General features: G+C 52.0%; 1 protein-coding gene across 5 annotated transcripts in view; it reads left to right on the top strand.

Moving 5' to 3' along the window:
* The window catches only part of Fbln2 (fibulin 2), a 59,862-nt gene extending 51,080 nt beyond the window's left edge, over window positions 1-8,782 (top strand). For 4 of the 5 annotated variants that reach the window (XM_085840289.1, XM_085840292.1, XM_085840290.1 and 1 more), the window contains 9 exons: window positions 62-196; window positions 1,392-1,529; window positions 2,469-2,612; window positions 2,707-2,835; window positions 3,066-3,191; window positions 4,897-5,013; window positions 5,432-5,560; window positions 6,302-6,425; window positions 7,869-8,782. In XM_085840289.1, the coding sequence (XP_085696415.1) occupies window positions 62-196; window positions 1,392-1,529; window positions 2,469-2,612; window positions 2,707-2,835; window positions 3,066-3,191; window positions 4,897-5,013; window positions 5,432-5,560; window positions 6,302-6,425; window positions 7,869-8,226 (1,400 nt within the window). In that variant the 3' untranslated portion in view covers window positions 8,227-8,782. Of the gene's footprint in view, window positions 1-61; window positions 197-1,391; window positions 1,530-2,468; window positions 2,613-2,706; window positions 2,836-3,065; window positions 3,192-4,896; window positions 5,014-5,431; window positions 5,561-6,301; window positions 6,430-7,868 lie in introns of those variants that run through there. The other variant, XM_085840293.1, reaches the window with a different exon arrangement.
* The last annotated feature ends 17,873 nt before the right edge of the window (window positions 8,783-26,655 follow it).

Genomic DNA, 26,655 nt, shown 5'->3' with positions numbered 1-26,655 from the left:
TGCTAGGCTCCAGTACCTGGAGCCCCTGCAGACCCTGATAGCTGCCTCAATCTCCACACAGACATCAATGAGTGTGTGACAGACCTGCACACGTGCACCCGGGCCGAGCACTGTGTGAACACGCCAGGTTCCTTCCAATGCTACAAGGCGCTCACCTGTGAGTCAGGCTATGTCCTCACAGATGGTGAATGCACAGGTAAGAAAGTGCTAGACTCTCCAGGAGACCAGTTTCCATGAAACTTTGTGTCTCAGGACTTTGGCCAAGCTTTTGGACTTGTCATGCAGACTCCACTGGAGTGAGTGTGGCAGAACCTCACATCTGCTCTCTAGGCTAACTGTCCCAGGAATGTCCCTACCCCTGCCCTGTCTCCCCTCCCCCATTCCTGCACTTGGCTTTCCTTGAGGTGGGGGTGGGGTGGTCTCTGAGGCTAGGGGTGGGAGCTGGGACAAGGGCAACACCTGCCCCTGCCCTTCCTACCACCTGCTGATCATTGCTATGCTAATCATTCTTATGGCCTCAGTTTCCCCATTTGCACACTGAAGTGGAGCCCCACAGATGATTGTTCATATCTCATTCACTGGAAAATTCTAGCTTCCTAATAAGAGGGATTTTTTTTAGTGTCTCACATATTTCTTAAGCTTCTTTTAATGCCAGACAGGGTTCTGGGTACCAGTAGCACTGGTATGAGGTGACCTGTCTGTGACCTCATGGTAGAGGATGTGGGGAATACAGAGATGGTGAAGCAGTCGTGGGAGGTAGGAGGATGTGTCTCCAATGAGTGTCTAGAAAGGTTCTCAGGAAAGTGAGAGTGTAGTTGAAACATAGACAATGGGAGGCTACCTGGAAAGGTGCTGTGGGCATAGGGAACAGCAGGCACTGAGGCCTACGAAATGGAGGAAGGCTCCTGGCAAGGACCCCAAATGTGAGCCTCTGGGCTCCAGTGACAAGTGTGACTTAACCTTAGGATACAGTCTCTCACACGTTTCTGCTTGCTCCTCACCAGTATGGTGTGATGGGTGGTAGGGAGTCAGACTGCCTGGCATTCTGTAGCAATGGAAGCTTGCCTGTGCCTCAGTTTCTCCTCTTTCATAAAGTGGGCCAGTCACAGGATGTACTCTGTGTTGCTGTGAGAATGGGATAAATTTAATCATGTCGGATGCTTTGAATAGTGGCAGGGATCATGGAGAAGTGTGGAGCATGTGGTTATGTCACTTTTACTCCTGGGACATGGGCCTCCTTAGTGACTCCACTCTGCCACCTTACTGGGATGCAGACCTTTGTGGCTGCTGGGATTACAATGGTGTGAAGCTTTGAAGTGTGGCAGGGCTGCTGGCTGTGAGGGCAGGGTCTTCCTGCCTCCTGCCCCTAATGCCCAGCCTCTGTGTGGCAGACGTGGACGAGTGTGTGACGGGCACACACAACTGCCAGGCAGGCTTCTCATGCCAGAACACCAAGGGCTCCTTCTACTGCCAGGCCCGGCAACGCTGCATGGATGGCTTCTTGCAGGACCCCGAGGGCAACTGTGTGGGTAAGCAGACTTCGGGCTGTGGCTCCTCAGGTCCTGCAGGCTTTAGAACCCTAGTGAGTCTAGCTGGTGGCTCCCCTTCTCCCAGCCTCAATGTCTCCATCCATTGAGTGGGTATGTGCAGAATGGTAGCTGCTCTGCTCACCTTGGAGCTGTTTCTCACAGGGCCTCAGTTTACCTACTTGTGGGACCAAACTAAAAGAACACAGATCATGTGTTTTGAGTCAGCTGACAGAAAGAACTGTCTGGGATACAATATCACAGGGTTCCTGTCTGAAGTGAAATCCACAGTTGTCCTCACTGTCTAAAACCACTGTGAGGCTCTCTAGATTAGCTCCATGCCATGGTTGAGACATGCCGTGTGACAGATGCCGGCCTCATTGTCCTGAGAAGGTCTGAGATGTCACTTACTCCTTCCAAACAGCTAGGGCATACCATGTCCCTAGAGCTTCTGACTTATCTTCTGCTAGAATGCAGGTGGCAGAGGGGACAGTGGCACAGAGAGGCAAAGAGCTGGCAGTATTTCCTGAGTACCAACTATGCTCCAGGATTCTAGATGGGGGCAGCCATAGTGTTTGCTGAACTGTTTAGTGGGGAGACCTGTTCACAAAAACACCAGCCATAGTGTTTGCTGAACTGTTTAGTGGGGAGCCATGTTCACAAAAACACCAGGAATTCATTTATACTTTGATAAATAATAATAATAATAATAATAATAATAATAATAAACAACCATAACCAGCCTTGCCTTCCCCTTGCTTTAGCTGTTCCATTGGACAGATGTGTTCACACTGTAGTCAGCCCACTGGCTGTGGCTTCTGGAGGTGGGATTCTCACGTACCAGGGTTCAGGGGTGGTATAGTCTAGGCTTAAAACCCAGAGCTGGGCAGATGAGTGGAGGAGGGGTAAGCCGGGCTTTCCATCACCTTGTTGCTTCTGCAGACATCAACGAATGCACGTCATTACTAGAGCCTTGCCGCTCAGGGTTCAGCTGCATCAACACAGTGGGCTCCTACACCTGTCAGAGGAACCCACTGGTCTGCGGTCGCGGTTACCATGCTAATGAGGAGGGCTCTGAATGTGTGGGTAAGGTTGGAGCCTCCCCATCTACCTCTCTGCCCAAGAGGCCCCATAGAGGGGCTGTCCAGACCTCAGGGTGTCTTGTTTGCCTGCCCCACAGATGTGAATGAGTGTGAGACAGGTGTGCATCGCTGTGGTGAGGGCCAACTGTGCCATAACCTCCCTGGATCCTACCGCTGTGACTGCAAGCCCGGCTTCCAGAGGGATGCATTCGGCAGGACCTGCATTGGTAAAGGACACTGGGGTCTGGGATCCACTGGGAGCAAAGAGCCTACCCGCTCTGTACCAGTTCTCTGGCCCGGACCTCCCCAGATGGCTGTCTTCAAGCCTCCTCTCCCCTTGGCTAAGACTCCATGCTGTAGCCCCCTTACTGCCTTGTCTGCCTGTGCTTCTGCACCCTCTGAGACATTCCCTCCTGGCTGCCCACTCTGTGCCTGCTGCTCATTGTCTCCTTTGCAGATGTGAACGAATGCTGGGTCTCGCCGGGCCGCCTGTGCCAGCACACATGTGAGAACACACCAGGCTCCTACCGCTGCTCCTGCGCTGCTGGCTTCCTTTTGGCCGCAGATGGCAAACATTGTGAAGGTACTGCTCACCCTGGCTTCTGACCCCTGCCTTCTGAGCCCATGTACCTAGCTCCTACTTGGACAGGCAGCCTCTGATTCCTGCTGTGATCACAGGGAGTTTGTTGGCAGGACAGCACTGGGCAGCCATGAGTGCTCAGGAGCAAGGGTCACATGTTTCCCACAGATGATGCCACCAGGCAGTAAAGCCTGGGGCCGTCTAATTTATCTGGCTTTTCAGAAACCAGGAATTTCATCATGTGTGTAAAATCAGCTGCTCTGTATGCATGGCTGATCGTGTAAGCCTTGGAGTACACAGTGAGATAAACCAAGTGTGGCACAGGGTGTGGTTCAAGTCTGTGAGGGGCCTGTAGCTGGGGAAGTGACATCACGGAGTTCCCACAGATGCTTAGTCCCCTAGTGCAGCTGGCTCAAGTCCACTAGGGAAGAGAGTGATGAGGTGGCTCAGTGAGAAGCTGAGCTTCAGCCGAGAGACCATGGCATCTCTGGCTCCAATTTTTTAACAGTTTTCCTCACTCTTCCAAGTGGGACCAATCTGCTGAGACCTCTGTGAGACTCCCAGTCCTTTGGCCCTGTGTGTGTGTGTGTGTGTGTGTGTGTGTGTGTGTGTGTATGTGTAAGTAGGGGTGGGAGGTGGCTATAGCAAGACACTGGGATAGTCACTCGTACCCACTACTGTCATTATACTGTGGGCATGCCTCATACCAGATTGGGTGTGTGCAACCCGGAGCAGACAGGGCCTCTACCTCCACAGCATTCTGCCTAGGCACGATTCTTACGTTCGCCCCTGTGTTCCAACTGGCTACATGTTGGAGACCTGGAGGTGAATTGAGCATGGATTCTGCCAGCCAGATGCACAGCACAGCACAGTAGATGAGCCACATATTGACACGTGGCCTGTCTTTTGGGAATGGGCTTCAGTTCAAGAGTTAGATACAGTCAGCTGTCATTGCTTCCTTTTGCATGCCCCTTAGTTCTTCTGCCTCAGCCACCTTTGCCTCATTCATGTTCCCTAAAAACACTCAGCAAGCTCCCACCTCAGGACCTTTGCACATGCTGTGCCCACCACCTACAGAGCCCCTTTCCTAGATGGCCACATGGCCCTGTCCCTACGATTACATCCTTCCTGATCACTTTGCCTATGACTGCAGCTCTGCGAGACAACCCTTTCCATTGTTCTGATGTGCTTTCCCCACGCCTCTGGATGTACTTAGGCATGCTGGCCATCTTGTTTACCAGTCCCTCTCCTCCCCTCTTCTCTCCACACGTGAGCTAGCTCTTCCAGGTGAAGATATTGTCTGTCTTCTTCATGGCTGTTTCTCCAAGTCCAGTGTAGGCCATGTGCAGTCTAATCGGAAACGGCTCAGTCGGCAGATGCTCTGAGGAAGCCATGAACTAGGTCTCCCTTCCTCACCCTACAGCAGCTCCTGCACCCTCCCCCACCTCAGCAGTGTCAGCTCTTGGTGGCCTATTCTGTGCCTAGGTGACTCAAGAGTCGTTGCGTGTTCCCAGCAGGGCAGTACCAGGCTTTGCCTTGGTTTGTCTTGGGGCCAGAAAACTTGCCCTTACTGAGTGTCCTGCCTGGCCCCACCTTCCTCAAAGGGTGTCCGAAAGGAAAGTCTCTCTAAACAAGGATACTGGTGAGCCAGCCCAGTCCAATATATAGTCTGGGAGGACTCACTATAATGAAGGCTCTGTTCCCACAGATGTGAACGAGTGTGAGACTCGGCGCTGCAGCCAGGAATGTGCCAACATCTATGGCTCCTATCAGTGCTACTGCCGTCAGGGCTACCAGCTGGCAGAGGATGGGCATACCTGCATAGGTGAGCCCCTCCCAGGACTCACATGAAGAAGGGGCCCCTTTCCCCATATGCCAGGATCCCAGAGGATTTAGTGTGGGGTCTGAGTTCATATCCCAGCCCACAGTTTTCCTGCTGTGCGACCTTGGGTCTCTCCACTCTGACCTCAAGGTCCTTCTCTGTAAAGTATGATACCCTGATCTCAACAGGAGTACATCGCCCAATTCAGGCTGGCACCTAAATAGCCCTTGGACGGTGCTGTCATTATTAGTGGTGCACAGTCCTGGGAGGCACATCCCCATTCTGCTCCCCATCTCCTATGTGGCTTTGAGCGATTCCCTCCCACCACTGGAGCCTTCTTGTCTTCCCTTCTTAATGGACCCTGGGCTTCCTGGCTGAGCCTGTGGATGGGTGAGGCTCACCAGCTGACCCTTTTTGACAGACATCGATGAGTGTGCACAGGGCGCGGGCATTCTCTGTACCTTCCGCTGTGTCAACGTGCCTGGGAGCTACCAGTGTGCATGCCCAGAACAGGGGTACACAATGATGGCCAACGGGAGGTCCTGCAAGGGTGAGTGACAGCCTCCACTCCCACATACATAGTCAGGCTTCTGTCTGCATCAGGCCTCGAGCTTAGCACTAAGCCCACATGTTCAGAACAACTGTGCTCAGGGCAGGGCAATAGTCCCTGTGTCTAGGCTTGGGATGAGGAAGGTGATGGGCTTTCTGCCATTTAGGCCAGCACAGAATCTTCCAGGCTTGGCCTTGAATCTGTACCCCACCCTGGTGTGAGGAGGCAGGGGACTGTCTATGAACATACTAGAAGGAGAGCCTCAGAGATCTGAGCTGCTGTCCTCAAATCTCTGCCACACTGTCCAGGGGCAACAGGGACAGGAAAGGATGCTGTCCAGATGCCAGGGTATAGGGAAGGAGTCCTAGGGAGGCAGGCCAACACTAGTCTGGTGCCCTGTGGGTCTTGAAGGAAAAGTGAGTTGGTCCTGGGTGGGACAGGTAGGCAGCTCTGCATTCAGGTTAGTGACTGTGGCTGCTGGCTGTTAGCCCAGCATCCCAGGCTGTGATGAAGCTCAATATGTAGCGGGCAATCATGAACTTTATTCTGAGAAGCCAGCAGAACAGGACCCCTGCTGCTGTGTGCCCCAGTGAGATGGGCAGATGGCTCTGTAAGGGAATGAGCTGTGCTCTTAGGCCACACAGCTGCCCAGTACCCGGGCTTCCAGTGTGGGTGGGAGTGGTTCAGGCTGGGTTCCTAGGCCATGAGGATTCTCTTAACAGCTCTCCTCTCCCGTTCCAGACCTGGATGAGTGTGCACTGGGCACCCACAACTGCTCTGAGGCCGAGACCTGCCACAATATCCAGGGAAGTTTCCGCTGCCTGCGCTTTGATTGTCCACCCAACTATGTCCGTGTCTCAGAAACGTGAGTGCCTTTGGCCCTGGTGTGATCCAGGGTTCTTTACTGCCACTGGGACACAGGATAAGAGTCAGATGGTTCCTGCCATGGTCACCTCCTACCCTTTCCCAAAAAGTGCTATGAAAAGATATAGAGAACTATCCATGTTAAAAAGAGGGCTGTCACCTCAAAGGGAGGATTGATCTATGGTCAGATATGAATGATCACAGCCCAGGAACATGGATTCAGGCTGACTCAAATAGCATGTTTGTGAAAACAGTTTTATGAAGTTTCTAGGGTAACAAAACAAAAGATTTATAAATGAACACACTTAAAAAAAAACTGGTGGACACATGCAGGTTCTGTAAACTGGGGAAACTTCTTGGCTATCATTTGGGAGCATTCTTAGCCTTTGGGCTATTGGAAGCTAGGAGTCTATTTGTGTATTCCCAAAGGATTTCCCTAATGACACATGCAGGTCACACACAGAGATGGGTACTGAGTAGCTATTAAGGGAGCTGAAGATAGCTTAAAATAATCTGTCTACAGGACCTGTAACATTCTAACTCTCCAGAGTCACAACCAGTTAATCAGCCTTGTAGACTCTTTAACACAGACAGAGTATTTGCTGGGCACTCCCTATACACACACACACACACGCACACACACGCACACACACACACACACACACACACACACACACACATACACACACACACACACTCACACACTACATGCATTACCTACTGTGTAACAAACTTCCTGCATTACCATATATGCTCCTTACCTCCTGGGGGTTTTTGGGGGCCAGCAGACAGAGCAGCCTCACCAGTGCAGTTTCATGGGACAGCTGCCATTGTCTGGGCCTCCTGAGCCCACCGTGAAACTATTCCTGTCCCTGCCCGATCATCTGGCTGCTGGCCTGCATTTGCAAGGTCTGGCCAGGCAACCAGTCATCAGGTTGTAGACTGAGGCCTTAGTGTCTCACCCTCGGCCAGTTCACTCCTCAGCCTCTCCAAGGGCTGCCTGGGCTGTGGCCTCCCTCGTGCAGGACACGAGATGCATGAGCTGAAGTACTTAAAGGGACTTAACTCAGAAATGAGAGCACCCAGCGCTGCAACAGGAGACAGGTTGGGTATGGCGGGCCAGCAGGCTGTGCTGGGCAGAGGGCTGTGAGGAATAGGGAAGGGGAAGAAAGGAAGGAACAAATACGGATGAAGAGAGCTGCTGACAGGCCTGCTAGGACATTGTGCCAGGCATGTCAGCCACACCCTCACAGGAGACCATCTCACAGCTGGGAATGGGGCCTAGAGGGGTAAAGTAACTTACTTATGGCTGTTGGATTCCTCTGGGTAGAGCTCACATTTGCTCCCTGGTCCACTAGTGCCTGAGCCAGCTGCTGGGGTCTGTCCCACATCTGGGATGGAAGTGAGGGTACCTAGTCACTGACCAAGCATCTTTCCCTCACAGGAAGTGCGAGCGTACCACATGCCAGGATATCACGGAATGTCAAACCTCACCAGCTCGCATCACGCACTACCAGCTCAATTTCCAGACAGGCCTACTGGTACCTGCACATATCTTCCGCATAGGCCCTGCTCCCGCCTTTGCTGGGGACACCATCTCCCTGACCATCACGAAGGGCAACGAGGAGGGCTACTTCGTCACACGCAGACTCAATGCCTACACTGGTGTGGTATCCCTGCAGCGGTCTGTTCTGGAGCCGCGGGACTTTGCCCTAGATGTGGAGATGAAGCTTTGGCGCCAGGGCTCTGTCACTACCTTCCTGGCCAAGATGTACATCTTCTTCACCACTTTTGCCCCATGAGGTGACATGTCAGGCAATTCCTCCAGGTGGTGCCTGGGCGGTGGGCAGCTGCGCCACTCCTAAGTGGCTTTTTGCTGTGACTCTGTAACTTAACTTAATCATGCTGAGCTGGTTGGTCTTGAGTCTCTACCCTAGAGGGAGGGAGATGCACCCCAGCAGGCACTGAGTACAGGCCAGGGTCACCTGAGGCTGGATGGTGGCCTTCAAACTGGAAACAGACGTAGGGGGCTTCTGAACTCCACTCCTCAACTATGGCTACAGCTGACATTCCATTCCTTCATCCACTGTGTTCCTCAGTTAAAAAAAAAAATCAGCTGTGCATGGTAGCACAGACCTTTAATCCTAGCACTGGGGAGGCAGAGGTAGGTAGATCTCTGAGTTCCAGGCCAGCCTGGTCTACACTGGGAGTTCTAACCAGCCAGAGCTACATAGAGAGACCCTATCTCAACAAGGAAAAACGAAAGTAATCATTTTAAAAAGGGTTTTTTTTTTTTGCTGTTGTTGTTGTTTAATGATAAGAATAGTACATATACATTATTAAAAATGATCAAATAGCACATAAAGGTTATTCAGTCTCTTTGTCTTCTTTCTTTTGTAAAACACTGAAGATTGGCATCAGTCCTGGAATGCCACAGGGTCTCCAACTAACAGATGAGCTCAGAGTGAGAGCCACAGGTCAGCTAGCTGGCCTTTTCTATTATAGTCCCTGCCTCTTCTCCTGCCCGCACTTGCTACCCGCTACTCCCTCCTTCTCCCAGATGGGTTCTTGAGCTGCTTGGTGGGTCACCTTGGGTGTGGTGGTGGCAGGTCTGGAGTGGATGCAGGCAGAACTGAAAAAGACACATTTTCTTTGATCCTGAGTGAATTTTAGCTCTGTTGGGTATCAGCTAAAGGGGCAGCTATGAGAATGTGGGAAACTGAGGCCCTGAGGGTAGAGGGGATATACCTAAGGTCTACTGTGAGGGTCCGAGTGGGCATGCCCACATGACTGCCCTCAGTGTCCTCTGAGACAGATTCCTGTGAGCAGTCTGGAACAGTTACATGTGGCGAGCAACAGCCAGTATGTTAACTGTGGTAGGAAGCTGGACTGGATCGAGTCAGTCTGCAATCCCAACTACTTGGGTCACTGAGGCAGGAGGATTGAGAGTTAATGGTACTCTGTTCCAAAGAGTTACAAAAGGCAGGGGGTGGGGGACTGAGGATGTAGCTTAGTGGTAGAGGATTTGGTTGGTATGTGTGAGTACCACACCCAGTACCACACCAGGAAAACCAAATGATGGGGACAGAGTAGACATAGCCGGACTCTTCACACATGCTAACAGCATTGTAGGTGTCTGTGCACACTTGTGTCTGTGCCACCAGCTCTGGAATATTAGAATATATAGAATATAGAATATTCTTTCTTACTGTGAGTGGTGGGCAGAACCCAAGGAGTAGCCTGCTGGGGACGCTGGCACATAGCCCTCAGTGGCTAGGCATTCTTCAAGACACATTTGCAAACCACATTTGATTGTAAATTCTTCTGTTTTTAAGTTGTGATGGAAACTTAAAAACAAGCAAGCAAACAAACAAAAAATCAGGCACGAGGGCCAGCAAGATGGCTCAGTGGGTAAAGGTGCCTGCTACTAAGCCTGATGACCTGGCTTCACTTCCCAGGGCCCACAAGTTGTTCTCCGACATTCCTCTGCACCACATGTGCTGTTACACAAACACACAGAAGTGCACACCAACATGCATGTGCATATGCATGAGTGCTCGCACACGCCTGCCTGCATGTGTGTGCTCAAAAACCACACACACACACACACACACACACACACACACACACACACATATTCTAAATAATGTTTTAAAAAGGAAAACAGTAAGCATGGGAGTTGGAGAGATGGCTTACGTAACCCTTAACCATAAGTAGTAGTCTAGCTCCCTACTCTTCCAGAGAACCCAAGTTTGGTACCTAGCATCCACATGGCAGCTCATAACTATCTGGAACTCCAGTTCCAGGGGCTCTGACACCCTCTTGTGGCCCCTGTGGGCATCAGACACACACATGGTGTACACGCACACATGCAGGTAAAGCACATACACATGTGAAAAAGAATAAATAAATCTTAAGTAAACAAAACAACACAGGCACATGCCAAGCAAACCCTGCTGTCACAGCTCTCATGGGGGTCATCATCAGTGGCTTTTTCTCTTTCCTCCCTTCTCCTCACTGTCCCCCCTTCCCAGGAGTGTAGCAGAAGTTGTTTCCTTGCCACTGATCTACCTGTCACCCCTCATTTCTCTGGCCTTGAGATTCCCAGAGGTAGCAGTTCTGTTGTGACAGCCATCTGCAGGGCTAGATGGAGCTCCATTGAGAAACACATCAGAGGTCATAGCAGCTGCCCCTGTTCCCCCACAGCCTGGGCTATCTTGCCAGAGCATGGTTACTCCCCTTGCATCTTCTGCATTAGGCTCCCAGGATTCCTTAGTAGCCCTGTCTTGGCTGCCTGCATCCAGCAGCATTGCCCATGTGGAACATGAACTCTAGGAATGCTTGGCTGCAAGCTGATCAGCAATTGGTCTCAAGTCTTGCTTCCAGGCAGTCTCGGTGGCTCCCATTCCACAGCTCCAGTTGCTGAAGCATTCCCCATCTTATTGGCCATCCTTCTCTCCCCCACAGCATTCCAGGAGAAGCAAGAGTTTCAGTCTTCATAGTGGTTCATGCTCTCTAGCCACCACTGAATTGCTCCCCTGACTTCCATCCACCAGGTGTGACTGAGTCTCCCTGGTCCAGAAGATCCCCATGAGAGCATCTTGCCCTTCATGCAGGCTGTCTGAGGAGAGTCTTGTCCAGCCCTGGTCATATCCTCATGGACATGTGGCTTTGGGTTGACAGGATTTCTCTCAGGCATATCTTTATGAAAATGTGTGACCATGGCTTTAGGGAACTCACGTCAGACTTCTCATGGTCATCATAAGGCCTCTAGCTTGAAAAGAACACACACACACACACACACACACACATATTTAAAAATTTTTAAAACAGAAGTGGGATTGAATCTAGGGTCCTGTGTATGCAAGACAAGTATTCCACCATTAAGTTATTTCCTTTTTTCTCTTTAACCTCAGGTTAGGCCTCTCTAAGTTGCCTAGATGGGCTTTGAATTTGACATCCTTCTGTCTCAGACTCCTGAGTAGCTAGGATTAGATGCCTGTATTACCAGTCCTGATTTTAAAATAATTTTTGATTAACATGTAATATCTGTCATATACATAGAGTTATTCTTTTCATTTCTGGGAATGGAGAAGCACTGAAGGTGCTGGCCAGCCCTCCACCTCTGAGCTCCATCTGCATACAAGAGAGTGATTGTTTGGCTAGTGTGTCCATTGCATTGTGTACTTGTTACTTTTCTATTGCTGTGATGAAACATGAGAAAGGCAACTTGTAAGAGGAAGGTTTCTTTGGGATTACAGTTCCAGAGAGCCGCAGTTCATCATGGCAGGAGGTATGGCAGCAAAGCAAGCAGAGTGGCTTGAGCAGCAGCAGGCGGGGAGCTCACATTTTGAACTGCGAGCAGAAAACAGAGAGAGGGAACCAGAAAGTTTTAAGCACCCAGTGACACTGCCTTCAGCAAGGCCACACCTCCTAAGCCTGCCTGAGCAGAGCCACCAACTGGGGACCAGGTGTTCAAATACTGAGACCTGGACATCTCACTCAAACCACCTCAGGAGTAACTGGCACAGGGTTGTTACAGTATATACAACCTTAGGTTTCCATTGTTTCTCTAAGCTGACTACATTCTAACTCTTCTGGCTACTTTGAGACACTAAATTAGTTACACCCCACTCCCAGGTGCTGTGCTGTGGCACACTGGAATATTTCCCCCTCAACCACGCTGCATCCCTCACCGATTGCTCTTTCTCTGCCCTCCCCAGAGCTTGCTCTCAGCTTCTGTGAGATGATCAACTTCCTTCCTTCCTTCCTTCCTTCCTTCCTTCCTTCCTTCCTTCCTTCCTTCCTTCCTTTTCCCCTCCCTCCCCCCTCTTTCTAAAAATTTATTTATTTTATATATGTGGGTACACTATCGGTGTCTTCAGACACACCAGAAAAGGGCATTAGATCCCATTACATGTGAGGAGCGGGTGTGGCAGCAGTCCCAAGATGGCGCCCGGGACTGCAGCTAAGTCTCATGACTTGCACCTGACTTCCTCATACACCTGAAAATAAGCCACGACCATCGTGAGAGCTGCGCAGGTGTACCATGATGCTGGCGGTGTAAACAAGTCCATATTTGGTGGAGACATGCCCCTGCCGCCCTGATTGGCTGAAGCTGCGTGCCTGGTGAGGTGATGTGGCCTGCTGTGAGTGGATGGGGGACTGAGAGTATATAAGCAGACCTCCCTGGGTGCCCGGGGGGGGGGGGGGCTGTAGCAGCATCGAGGTGTTCCTGCTATAAAGGCTGTTGAGAAGAATCTGACCGTGTTGTGTCGTTCTTGCTGGTCGAGAGCAGATGCAGCAATTACAGATGGTTGTGAGCCACCATGTGGTTGCGGGGAATTGAACTCAGGACCTCTGGAAGAGCAGTCAGTGCTCTTAACCTCTGAGCCATCTCTCCAGCCCAAGATCAACTTTCAAGGACTCCACTTATGTGACAGAGCACACACTGCTTGTCTTCCCATGCCAGACTTGGCTGCCCTCTATACTTGGAGTAAAGTGGAACTGTTTGGGTCCCCTCTGTGTTGGAGAGCAGCTGGACTCCCATTGGTTCACTTGTCTCAGAGAACACTGTACTGTGCTGCCCAGTTCATCCCCTCTGCGCTGATTTAGAAATGTCCCCTGTTGGATTGTGATCCCTTTGCCCTTCTCTCTCACACCTATGGGCTTGTCCGCTCTGAGGGTGACAGAAGAAGCAGAAGCAGTCAGAGGCTGGGGGCTTGGCTCACACTGGTTCAACCCACCAGAGGATTTTGAGTTACATTTTCATTACTTCCTGTTTTGTTTTGTTTTCTACTCCATGGAGCCAACTCCTTGAGAGCTGGACTAGTCCCTAACTCCACTGGGAATGGTGGTTGGGTGATGCACACAATGCGCAGTACTTGGGAGATGAGGGCAGAAGGAGCAGGATCAAAGTCACTGTCAGCTAGAGTGGACTCAAGGCTAGCTTGGCTCTCTTACGCTCAGGAACATTGATGGAAACCACATGCCTGTTTCAGACCATCACAGACCCCTCCCAGGAACCACAGCCTATCCTGCATGATCTAGGTTGGATCTCAGCAGCTTTGAGGACTGGGAATGAATCATAGGATTTGGGTTTTCCAGGGGTTGTCCTCAGGATCGGCCTGGAGCTGTGGGGTCCTGGGCAGCATGACCATGGGCATGGTCTTGTGTGAGGCTTCCTCTGTAGAGGACACATGTGAGGAGTACATGCTGTCTGCAGATGTCTAGGCTCTAACCTGTCCTGGCCTAGGGCTTCCCTGCAAAGAGTGGTACCCAGCAGCTTGCATATGTGTTTCCCAAAATGGCAGGCTGAGGGGCACAGAGATAACTTGCTGTTGGCCTGTGGTGGGCAGGGTGTGGGGGGGTGTTCTACCTAAGTCACTTGGATGTGCTATTAACTGGGGTTCTTCCTGCAACAGAGGTAGCAGGTGGCCCCTGGCTTCTTGACATTTCATTTAGAGAAGTTTGGAGCAACATGTAAATAGTGAGAAAATGTACATATGTTTCTAGGCCTTGAACTTCTCTGGAAGCCCCAGGCCACTTCTGGATCCCTAAGTCAAGCTGTTCTCTTCAGAGTTTCTGACGGTCACATGGTTTCTGCAGGGTAGCCCGGAGCCATTACAAAGCTCTTTGTGCACAAACAGAACTGTCATGTGTGCAGGGCAGTCCCTCCTCTGGGGGCGGTGAGTTGGGCTCACAGGAGGTCTGGGGGCCTGAAATTGAGTCTGCTGATTCTTCAATCCTGCAGAGTTCTGGTGCACGGGGGAGCAATGGCGCCCTCTTGTGGCTGCATCCCAACTCCAATGATTAGTAGCCAAGATGGATTTGGGCAGGTAGGTTTAGGGGAAAGGTGTTTTCAGTGGTGTGGGAGGTTTTGAAACGTCACATTGTGACCTGGAGGGGCTTGGGGACGGGTTTAGTGTGAGCTGAGGACAGAGGTCTGTGGGGGACAGTTGGAGGTTAAGTGGGATGGTTCTTGAGGGAACCCACAGTGCTGTCTTGGAGCAAACAAACAGTCCATACTTAAACCATATGCCTGGGCCCATAGTCACCTTAAGGCCAACTTCTCTGCTCTGCCTAGGACTAACGGATATCTACATGTGAGAGTCTTCCTGGTGTACAACAACTTGTGAAGGCACAGGGATTTCCTGGTCTGTGAGCAACATTCTCCACCAAGAAAATTGAGGAGATGCAGATTCACCAGGGACTCCCAGCAGCCCGTGCTTCAAGTTCTGTGCTAGGGGCTCAACCTATTTCCCAGAGATGGGCGGAAAGGGTACTGGCTTACCCAGGGTCATATAAGGATTCAAATTCTATGAGGGTGGCCAAAGCCGGAGAATAAGGGAGGCCACAGACTGGCAGAAAATAATTGCAAATGACATAGCTGATAAAGGACTATTGTCCAAGGCATACAAAGGACTCTTAAAATGTAACAATAGAAAATGACACAATTACAAGGCAGGCAAAAAGCTGAGCAGACACCTCAGCAAGCATGCCTGCAGATGGCTGATATGCATGTGAAAAGATATCCTGTTTCTGTCATCAGGGAATTGCTAGCGAGACCCAGCTGCCGCAGTCCCCTCACGTGAGATCTCGCCTTCCCTTCCAGTTCTTCATCAACAGCCACCCAAGAACATTAAAGAGAAAGTTCCAGAAACAAATAATCCAGGGATTGGTGCGATGGCTCAGTGAGTAAAGGTACTAGGTAGAAGGAGAGAACTGTGTGGGTTAACCTCCAACCCACACAGGTGGCACACATTTACCCACAGCGTGCATGCACACACAGGAATGATAAGATGCTGAGATGGCTCAGTAGGTAAGAGTGCTTGCTGCACTTGAAAAGGCCTTTCAGGTGGAGAGAATCTGGAAGTGCTCCCATCATTTGAAGAGGAGCTTAGAGTGCCCCCCTACAAGTGAAGATGGTTCAGTTCCCAGTGCCCACATAGCAGCCCACAACTCTGGTTCCAGGGGGTTTTCTGGCTTCCACAGGCACCAGCCACACATGTGGTGTACAGACATACGTGTAAGCAAAACACTCATACCCATAAAATGAAAATTAATTTAAGAAAATAAAAAATTTAAAAGAGGTAATTCCTAGTTTTCTGGCTCTGACCTCTTCCAAATAGAGTGACGTAATGCCATTCTTCCACACTCGGTCATATTTGGAGTATCAGTTGCCATGACACCCAAGCAGGTATCATTTGACGCCTTGGTTGTGGAATCTACAGTCTCATTCCAGTCCTGGCATTCAAATGGTTGTGTTTGTTGTTCACTCTCTAATTGTTTTAAGATAGTCTCCTGTGGATCAGGCTGACCTTGAACTCACTGGGTAGCTGAGACTCCTGCCTCCACTTCTGAAGCACTAGGGTTATAGGCACGGCCACCACACTCAGCAAAGTGGCCTTTGCTTTTTCTTAGATGGCTCCAGAGGGCAAGGGTAGTGATGCTGGGAACCCAGATGGGCTGAAGAGAAGCCAGGAGTGCACCCCTCAGTGTGAAGAGGGGTTGGGAGTACACCCCTGTGGTGTTTTGATGGGAAATGCACCTACAGGCTCAAATATTTAAACACTCGGTCCCTAGCTGGTGACTCTGTTTGGCGGAGGTTTCTATGTGTGGCCTAGTGGGAGGAGCTATGGGAGGAGCTACACTGAGGGGGAGGAGCTACACTGAGGGGGAGGCTTGAGAGCACTCATCCTTTCTCTGCTTCTACACTCTCTCTGCTTTGTGCTTGTGCTTGAAAATAAGATCGCTCAGCTTCCTGCTCTGTCCCAGTCTGTTGAGTGCTGCCATACTTACCCTAAGGGACTCTCATCACTCGGAAACCATAAACCATAATCCTTCTTCCTTCCATGACCATGCCTTCCTTGGTCATGGTATTTTATCACAGCAACAGAAACGTGACTGATAGAACTCTTCATGGGAAGGGGACCTCAAGGGAAGAGGAGCCAAATGTGCTCCCTTCAGACAAAGAGAATCCATAAGTGCTCCTGTCATATGAAGAACTGTGAGTGCTCCCTCATGTAAGGAAGAAGCAAAGCAAAGCGCTTTCTCTGAGTGACAGGGAGTAGGGTAGGGAGGAGAGGGGAGAGAGCAAGCACATCACTTTTGTTACAGCGCCCCAGAGCGTTTGCTCCATGGTATTGCTACTGCCCTGTACTTTCTGTCACAATATCTTACCATGCTCCATTTATAAAATGAATGATCGTGCCAGGCAGTAGTGGCACACGCCTTTAATCCCAGCACTTGGGAGGCAGAGGCAGGCAGATTTCTGATTTTCTGTAGACCAGCCTGGTCTACAGAGTGAATTCCAGGACAGCCAGGGCTATACAAAGAAACCCTGTCTTGAAAAAAAAATGATGATAGCCAAGCATATAAAACAAAAACACAAGATCCATGGGACTAAGGGCCATCCACAGTTTTAGGTGCCTAGTGGGGATCTTGGAGTGTGTCCCAGGGTAATGGGGGACACACCCACTTTGATCTTTATTGAGGTCCAAGTGAATTCACCAAGGGGAGACTGTCACATCCCTAAAGAGTATGACCATACAGGTTGTTGAAGAGTTCAAAGAATGGTTGGGGTTAAGACAACTAGGGATGAGGTAAAGGGGATAGAAAAGGAGGGAGAAGGCAGAGATCCCAGGTAGAGGCAGAACCTGTGGCCTCCATCCCAGGGTACCACTGAGTCTCCAGGGCCAACGGTCTTAGACACCCTACATTTGTCACTACTCAGGATATCACAGGGCTACCCAGTGCCTGAGAGCTGTAACATTGGTCACTACAGGAGCTGAGTGGCCCAGTACCTCAGACCCACCCAGGATCTGTGCCACTAGAAGGTAGCTAGCTGCTTGCTGCCCCAGTTAGCTGTGACACTCAGGTAGCTGCCTAGTGTTACAATAGCAGCCCAGCGCCAGGGCCACTGGGGGTTAAAGCCCAGGGTGATGAACCTCCATCACGAGCACCCACAGCTCTGAGCTTCTAGCTCCTAAGTCTAGGAAGCAACAGGGTCCTGGATTCCAGGGCTGTAGCTGCAGCCTCTGGCTCCGTCATCTGCCAGTCCAGCTCCCAGCACCTCAGCCCTCAAGGGCTGGGACTGCTCAAACTGGAAGGCTTCTCTTTGCCTTCTCTGACTCATATCTGGGTAAAGAAGGACCCTATTGGTTGACCAGAAACAGCACGATTCTGGGGACTGCCACAGAGCTTCAACAATCTCACTCATATAGCTTGATACCTGATTATCTCCATAGCTGTGGCCTCTCCAGGCCATAGATGGTGTGTGGTGACACCTGGTGGCCAAGAGCGGGATTGCTAGCAGTTGATGCAGCTAGGGTAAGCTTCATTCTAGCCAGTGTAGGGCTGGGGAGTCACCTAGAAGCACATAAGCAAGGGGGTGTGCGGAGTCAAGATGACTCCTTGTACCTGATTCCAAATTCTAATGGACATGCTACCTTCCCCGTCACCCTTGCCACAGGCAAGGGATCACTGTTGCTTTGGCTGTGGTTGTCTGGCTTTTCAGAGCCTCTGTTTCCTATTTTCTCTCTGTTTATGGGAATTATACTAGTTTGAGACCTGCTACTGCAGAGTTCTATAGGGGTAAGAGGCTCACTGGAGCCCCACTATGGCTTCTGATAACTGTAATTTCTGTGTAAGTGGCATTTAAGAAAGACTAGGTGTGCCTAGCTGCCAGCCCACATGCACAGACATGGGCATGGGCATGTACATGCTGGGGGAGAGGCCCTCTGGAAAGGCGACTCCTGTGTGTGGCCAGTATGGGGTGCTGACTGTAGCATCTGCTGAATTGTTCTGGCCACCCACGTGAGAGCAGGCAGTTCTGACAGCTGCTCTGGGGCAGTGGCTGTAAATGGGGTCTGTCCTACCCTGGATGCCTGGAGGACCTGGTGTCTGTGTGTTTCTCGGTAAATGCATGTGATTGTGGGAGCCTGAGTGGTGGCACCCAACCTGCAGCTCTGTACTGTTTGGTCTTTGTGGTTCCCAGGCCCTTGGCCAGCCATTCCCAGGGGTGGGAAGTGATCCAGGCCTAGTCCACTTACCTTGCCTGCTCTGAGAGGGACAGGTGGCTGCATGCGTGTCCTTACACCTCACCAGAATCATCCTCCCTTCTAAGCCTTTCTTCACTTTATAGGTCCAGAGAGGTTACAAATCCTTCTCAGGGTTGCACAGGGTCCTCAGCTAGGGCTGATGAGAGGCTGGGGTGGGGCTGGTTTTTCTGACTGAGCCTATCTGCCCAAGCCTGCTGCCTCAGGACGGGGTTGCCAGTAGCTAGCAGAGCATGCTCCCGACATGTGCTGTGTTCATCTCACCATGGCTCTCCATTGCTTGCAATACGAATGAGTTTCACAGCCCACCATCCTGGCCCCACCCTCTTCAGTCTTGTGGCCATCACTCCCTGCTGAACCCTGTGCACCAGTCACCTTGCTCACTCTTCTTGCTCATTCTGGACCTTTTGCTTGGAGAGCCTGGAAACTCCTATACATCCTGCAATGCCCAGCTCTGAGCACCCTCCACAGAGTTGGGGCTTCCCTCACTGCTTTCTAGGTGCTTGCTAGTCACACTTCTCAGTGTATGTGCAAACGAGTTCCTCTCTGAGTCCCCAGCACCCAGCACCAGGCACGGAGCAAAGCGGGCACAGATACATGCTGAGTGAATCAACAACACAGGCATGCTCTTGCCCTGGCAAGATGCAAACTAGCTGGGAGGAAGGTGGTAGCGTTTGCCTACTATTCAGAGTTTGCCAAAAGATCCAGAGTGGGCCAGGAGCGGGGTAAGGGGCAGGTTGGTGGAATAGGAGTTGCCCAAGTATCCTCTTCTTAGCCCTGAAGCACTTGCTCCTGGCTCCTCCTTAGCAGGGGCTGCTGATAACTCAGCTCTGGCCCCAGGTACAGGGCTCAGACTCTGAGACCGTGCCCTGGTAGGGTAGTCAGAGACGGCCTCATCCTCCTTTCTGTCCATTTTATCAGATCGGAAGCTCAAGGCCAGTTCTGCTTGGCTGACGCTAAGGTTTCTGTCCTCCCTGTTCTAGGACTTTGACCCTTTGAAGTTCAGGAAGGGTGGGAACAGGAAGGGACAGTAGTGCTGCTGTGCTGGCTCCAGGGCTTTGGCATCAGGGTCAGGGTTTATGCCTGAAGTTCCCACCCATAGCCGAGTCATCAGGCCAACGCCCTTGGGCCAGCCGAGCCATCCCTGTGGGAGGTTGGCAGAGCCCGAGGGATGGTAGCTGGGATTAAGGCTTTCTGAATACCATCCTGCCTCCAAAGGTCAGGCCCAAAGAGAATAAGGTTCCTCTTATCACGGCTGGGGGTCAAGAACTCCAGGGGGAAGGCCACCAGCACCAAGAAGGCCAAGTGTGCCATGATCCAAGTCTGGGCTGTTCTCTCTGTGGTTGAGGCTGGGAGGCCTCAGCTTCTTCACTGTGAACAGTACAGCCTTGGCAGCCATACCCTGGCTTACTCACTGTACACTGCTTGCACACTGAAATTTGTGTCCCAGACTAACCTGTCCTCTTGGGGAGTCTCCTCCAGACCACATGGCCTTTGCATAACATCCCACTTGTGGCTCCAGACATGGGTGCTTCTAAACAGGTAGGAGTAAGGTGGGGTTCTGCATGGAAGAGAAGGAGGAGTGAGGGGGAAGAAGGGACTATAATGATGGTAAACTGAGTCCCAGTTAGTGGCACCAGGTGTGGCATAAAGCAATGTTTGTAGAGAATTTAAACAACCTTGCACACACAGCTCAGTGGAAAGGCAGGTCTTTTTCAGATAGTCAGACAGTTGTGTTTGTCAAAATGTTCAGCCTAGGGGCAGAGCAAAAATGCAGCAGTGGGTTGGGTGACCATGAGAGGGGTGAATGAGAAAGGTGTGCATAGGGTAGTCCCAGCTGGGACAGTAGGGAGGTCTTTTTCAGATAGTCAGACAGTTGTGTTTGTCAAAATGTTCAGCCTAGGGGCAGAACAAAAATGCAGCAGTGGGTTGGGTGACCATGAGAGGGGTGAATGAGAAAGGTGTGCATAGGGTAGTCCCAGCTGGGACAGTAGGGAGGAGAGATAGCCCCTTGGCAACTCCATTGCTTTGGACTAGAAATATGACTCCTCTTTCACTCTCCCATATTCTATCTATTGGACCCCAGAACATTCTAGACCTCCCCTCCCTCTCTGTTTCCAACATTCACACCCCTGGTGAGTTCTGCAGAATGAACTCTGAGGACATTCCAGAACTTGACCCCGTCTCTCCGTAAGCTTCTCTATTTCAGACCATCCTTGTGTGCAGACCTAGCTGCTCCGGCCTGATCCCTGCCCCATGTCTCTCTTGCTGCTAGCCTCCAATGCCCCAGCGTGCCTCTGCAGGAGACTTGCTTCTGTGGATACAGCCCTTTTCTGCAGTTGCTGACTGCTTGGGCTAACCTACTCCTGCCCACCTAGGGGTTCTATGGTTCCCTGGAGCCTCCACATCTCCCAGATGCTCAGTAGGCTAAAGTTGCTGCCTGGCCTGGGGCCACTTCCTTTGCCCCAGACATTGCTTCCTGATGTTCAAAAGGCCTCTTTCCTTTCCCCTTTTCCAGAAGGCCCCACTACCCCATGTGTTTTCTCAGGTATGCCCTTGCTGGCCACCAGGTCTTCCATGATGACCCTCCTCACCACCATGTTCTTCCTCTCCCTAGAGAAGTGTAGCTTCCTCGGAGCTTGGTCACTTACGGATAGTATTCCTGTCCTCAGTGTGAAGTAGCGGGGGCTTCAGGAAACAGGTGCTCTAGGAAACATGATGGGCTTTCCGTGGGAAACCTGGGTGTCTTGGGTAGTAGGGGAACTTGCAACATGTCCCTATCCTTTCCCCAAACTCAGTCTCCCTACCTGTGTTCTAAGGCTCAGCTCCCCTTCTCACAGCCAGTAGCATCATGTTGGGGGAACCAAGCCTTTCCTTTATCCTTGAAGAGGGTTACCATGGAAACAGTCTTGGCTCGGGCTTAGGGAGCATCCAGTCCTTTGTTAGACTTGGGCCTGCCTTCAACTTCCCCCTCCCCCGGCTTCCCCCTCCCCCGTAGCCTGAGATCTAGCTGTGATGAGACCAGTGACTAAGGCGGGGCCGCACAGGGAGGGGGGCATTATTTTGGCTGTACACCCCTCCCCTTCCCTCCCCAAGTTGATGTTTGCGTCACCAGTTTGTGAAGCTCTCGAGGACAGGGCAGTGTAGCCGGAAGATCAAGTCCCTGGGCACTTGACCCAGAGGCATATTCCCAACCCACGTGGCTTTAGGGACCAGCTCTCCGCCCTTTTCCGTGCCCCGGGCCCTGGCATTTCCCGCTCTCCGTTCTGCAGTGATAAGCAGGGTGGGCGCCGTTGCCTGCTCGCGCCCACAGGGGCAGGATGTGGGCCTTGCGGGTGCGCAGCGCAGTCAGCGTGGCCACAGGTGGACACTCCCGGGTCCCTCCTCAGGGCCCACATACCCAGAACCGGACAGCTGCTCACGGCGAGCTGGGAGGCCGCGGTGAAGTCGGGCCGTTGACTCCGGGCTCTGACTTTCAGCCTGGCTCGGAGCCACGGGGCAGGCATGCCGGGACTCTCAGGAAGAGCCCGGCCTCCAGCGGCAGGTGGCGAAGCTCAGCTGCTGAGTGCCAGTCCCTAAACGTGGCCAGCCGCCTTTGGCCAGTGCAGCTAGGGCGTGCGCCAAAGCCACCGCCGCCGAGGATGCTGGACGCCACCAGGAGGCGCTGCGAGCGTCGCGGATTGTCAGTACGTGTGGCCGAGCGGTGGCTCTGGCAGAAAGATATCCAGGCGCAGGGGCGCTAGGCGCTGGTCTGCGGAAAGCCGAGGCGCAGGTCCTAAAACTTTCTACCCGAATATCACACACTCTGAGCCCTGCTGATTTCAGATCTCTGCTCCAGAACGCAGGGCTAGTGCGCTAAGGGTTTCAGTAGAGAGCAGGGCTTAGACCCTGCAGCCCACCGCCCTGTCCTGTCCCGCAGAATTCAGATCTCCGTTCTGCCGTTTCCCAGCTGTGAGACCTAGGCAAGTTCCTAGACTTCTTGGTGTCTGGTTTTCCTGCCTTGTGAGATGAGATTGCTGCGAGTAGCAGGTTCACCGGGTTGCGACAGGAAACCTGGATCACTCCCAGATGTAGTACACATGTTCCTGCCCATCACAGCGCGGTTGACTAGTAGGTTGGGCGATGCGGGGCCTCAGCAGTGGAGACACAGAGAAGCAGGTCGCTGAGCACTGTGTCCTGGCAGGTGCTCGAGAGGCCCAGACAGCATTTAGACTAAACTTTTCTCCTCCTGGCAAGACAAGAACAATGAGAGGCTCCCCCAGGTTGATTTGGGAGGCAAATTCAGTGCCAGACCACCCTCTTCCTCCCAGCAGAGACTGTCACCCTTGGTCGTTGTGCTCTCGGTTGTCCTCCCGCGTCATACAGTCTACGCCCCTCGGAGGCTGTCCACTGGCATGCAGACTGTAGCGGGCAGCATCCCACAGCGGGCGAATGCTTATAGTGCGGGGCTTGTTGCCTGGCACCCTAAGAGGGCCTGAAGCCTAATCAGCTCAAGTTCGCAGAGTAGAGGCATGTAGGGTGATGAAGAGGGCCCAGTCCAAGCCTCTACCGCGAAGTACCTAGGCCAGGTTCACTTCTGCACAGGGACAATCAATACATCCACATCATGGCTAATGGGTAGGGCTGGGGGACGCTGTTGGGAAGAGATAAAGTCAGGGGAGACTGTCCTAGACAGTTCTGCTAGGACAAAGAGTAGGAAGTGGCTTGCCTACAGGGAGTCAGTGGTAACTGAGAAGGACTCCAGGGCGGGGCTGTGCTCTCTCTTTACCCATACACTCCTGCTTTCTGACCACGTCTGTTCTGTTCGCTCAAATTCTTAGAGGCTCGAAGCCCCGTCAACCTTTCTGACCACACGAGGGCAGCAGAACGCAGCTGTGAGGAGGGACAGGTGGCACGCCCAGTAGGGGGCTCTTCCAGAAGGCAGGCTGAACTCCTCAGGGCTCCCTTCCCGTTCCTCTGTGCTCAAGCTTGGGTCTGTACTCCCTCCAACCCGAGGTACAGCTAGCTCTCCGAACCTCGGTGCCTCCACTTGGGAAATGGGAGCAATCAGATTTTCATCTTCGGGAACGGATTACTGAGTGCTTTAGCAGATTTGCTGTGAGGCTGTGGAAAACTCACCCACCCTGAGTCTGCTTCCCCAGTGAAAAGGAGGAATGAGAATGGACCCATAATGTGGGATTTGGGGGCAAGATAAATGACTCAATGAGCAATGCCTGCCAGGTACCCAGTATGCTAAATTGTAGTTCTTGACAATTACAATTTGTGACTTGGGGCTGAGAGTGGAAAGAGACCCCCGTGGTCAGGTGTTCACGCCAAAAGCTTTCCAGGAGGAATGATTTATTCATTAGGGAAGAGGTGGTCAAGATCCTTTGGGACTGTTCATTTGACAGAGGGGACACTGGGGATCAGAGAGGCTGGCAGAGCCAGGCCTGGGATTCCCACCTGATTCCTGAAGGTCAGTTATCCTGCCTGGTTGCAGGACCTTTCCTTGATGGAAGGTTCTCAGGTTGTCCCTTGTTCTTGTTACTGAAGGCCCCTGAGTTAGGCTGTGAGAGAGGAGAGAGCTTTGAGTGCCCAGTCCTTGGAGGGGCATCCTCTTGGGGGGCTTATGAGAACTTCTCATGGTAGCCAATTCTTTCAAGGTCCAGGACACTGATGTTCGTGGTGGGTGGGTGAGTCCAGAGGGTTGTAGTCCTAGGGTGGGCAAGGGGTGTAGTGGGGGAGGGGTGTAGTGGGGGAGGGGTGAACCCCAGCTGTACTTTTTGTGGCAGTATGTTCCTCTCTCTCCTCAAGCCCTTGAGCAATGCCCACAGCAGGATTGGAACAATCACCCTGAGGCTTGGACACCCCCTCCCTCCCCAGGGTTGCTCTCCTTGTGGTGAAGGTGCTACTTACAGTGAAAACAGCCATTGAAGCAAAACGCAAAAATAATGTCAGTTTCCACTTTTGACAAAAATGGGAAGGCAGGTGGCTTCTTGTCTGCGATAAGCGCATCTGCTTCTGCAGTAATTACTATCTGAGATAATTATGAAAAAGAATTTAAATACTCAGGGCATGCGCGGGGCCAGGACGGCGTTCTTTCTCCTTAGTCCTAATCTCTTCTGCAAGTCGGAGTCTTGTCCCGACCGACCGGGACAGCACTGGGCGGGCCGAGGTGCAGGGGTGGGATGGAGGAAGGGCCAGGCTGGGCAGCTGCCCCTCTCACTGCTTTCCCAGACCTCACTGTCCTTATCTGCAAACCAGGTTGGCTCCATGAGAGCCAGGTGAGGAAATAAAGCAGGTGAGTGGTGAGAAGCCCAGAATGTTGTGCACGGGCATAGCCTGGTCTTGGTGACCTAATCCTCTTCTTTGTCTTGGGGGAGCAAGGGAGCCTCTGAAACCCTCCCCCAGCTTTAGAACGCCTCAGATGGAGATGGAGCTCACTTCTGGGATGCAGAAGTCACAGCAGCAGGTGTCCGAAGTCTACAGAAGAACCACCCAGCCTTAGGGAATCCTGGTCTTGGTCAGGGATGGTGATGGAGTGGGGCCAGAGCTGGACCCAGAGCCCAGGGCAGGAGGCTGATTCCAGCCCTGGACTACAGACCAGCTTCCTGTCCCAGCTCAGCAGCACTGGCTGGACCACAGCAAGTAACCTTTCCCCTGTGGTGTCCAAGCAGCAACTGGGTGACCATTTGGTAGGAAGAGGGCACCCTGATGGTTTTTGTCCTGAAATTGTATTGAAGGGTGGATCAGGAGCAAGGAGTGCCCAGTCTTGGTAGAATATGAATCAGTGGGTCAGCTAGGCTGTGAAAGAAAACTCTATTGGCTTAAACACAACAGGGAGGTCTATCTTTTTCATATGTAAATCTTCTAGTTGGTGGTATAGGCTGGACAAAAGGACCAACTTCCTTCTGGCTCCTGGTTCTACCAAACCAAAGGGGACAGCCAAGATGGCTGTCAGGTTTCTGGCCCTCATAACTTAATTCTACACAGCAGGTCAAAGAAGGACAGAAGGAAAAGGAGCCAAGTGGAGGTATCCGTTATATCCTTAGAAAGACTCCTGAAGCTGGGGTGCAGCTTTTGCTTACATCCAAGTATTTGGAGGATTGATCTCAGACCACTCCAGGATGCAAGACTGAAGGTCTAATGCTGTCTGAAGTGGACGTCAGGGCTGGAGCCTGCAGTTGACTGTGCTGGAGTGCAGTCTTAGGGCCTGAGGAGCGGAACCATACAAGCTTCCCTGTCCCAGGTCTCCTAAAACAGAAAACAAGCTATACAGACTGAGGAGCAAAGCCATGTGCAACCTTGAGACTCCCCCTTTGGGGATGGCAGCCCCCTTGGATGGTAACCTCCTTCACCATGGGCTGCTCCTTCTGCTCACAGAATCCACTTGCTCGCACACAAGCCTGATGTGCAGCCTGCCAGGGGCACAGGAGGGGCACCCAAGAATGCCTGCTCTTTTGGATGGAGCCTTGCTCTACGCAGTCTCCAGAGGGCAGGCTCTGCCCGGAACCTGGCCTGTTGGAAAGCAGCTGCCACGGGGCCACCAGGGTGAATGCAAAGGGATGGTTATCTGCATGGGAGCTCAGCTCCCATCCTAATGTTCAGGTTCCGTGTAGGACGCTGGTGTGAGTTCTAGGCACAAACCCAAGGAGGAAGTCAAGTAGGGTGATGGCAGGAGTTGCTGGTCAGTGACTTGCTCGGGCTGTGGTCAGGGGGTTTCTGGAAAAGCACCACCTGAGCAGAAACCTGTGAGATGAAAGGGGGAAACCAGAGCCCAGCCAGTGCAAAGGCCTGGTGGCAGCTATGCCTGATGTGTCAAAGTTATAGGCAGGCCAGGGAAGGTGGAACACACTGGAGGAAGGGAGAGGTATTGGGACTTGAGGCCATGGCAGTGACACTATGGACCCCCCCCCTCAAGCCACACACTCATCTCTCTCCTGAAGCCCACTGGCTTCCCCAACAACCACATTTCCCATTCAGGCCTCACCTTCTCCCAGTTAATTTTGTTCTTGCCTCAAAGACTGCCAACACTTCATTGGCTTAGACTGTAGAGGTCAAGTACTGCATTATGACATCAGAAAATCCTTGCAGATACCGGCTACATGGTGTAGACATCATCCCCATAATGTAGGTACTTGGCGCTGAATGTAGACTCAAAGCTCTGGGGCGTAGATGCCAAGCCTTGGAAAA

Source organism: Mus caroli, unplaced genomic scaffold (genome assembly GCF_978045245.1).
Source record: "Mus caroli unplaced genomic scaffold, Mus_caroli_1 scaffold_7, whole genome shotgun sequence".
NCBI classification, from domain to species: Eukaryota; Metazoa; Chordata; class Mammalia; order Rodentia; family Muridae; genus Mus; species Mus caroli.
This window is presented reverse-complemented; position numbering and strand designations above follow the sequence as displayed.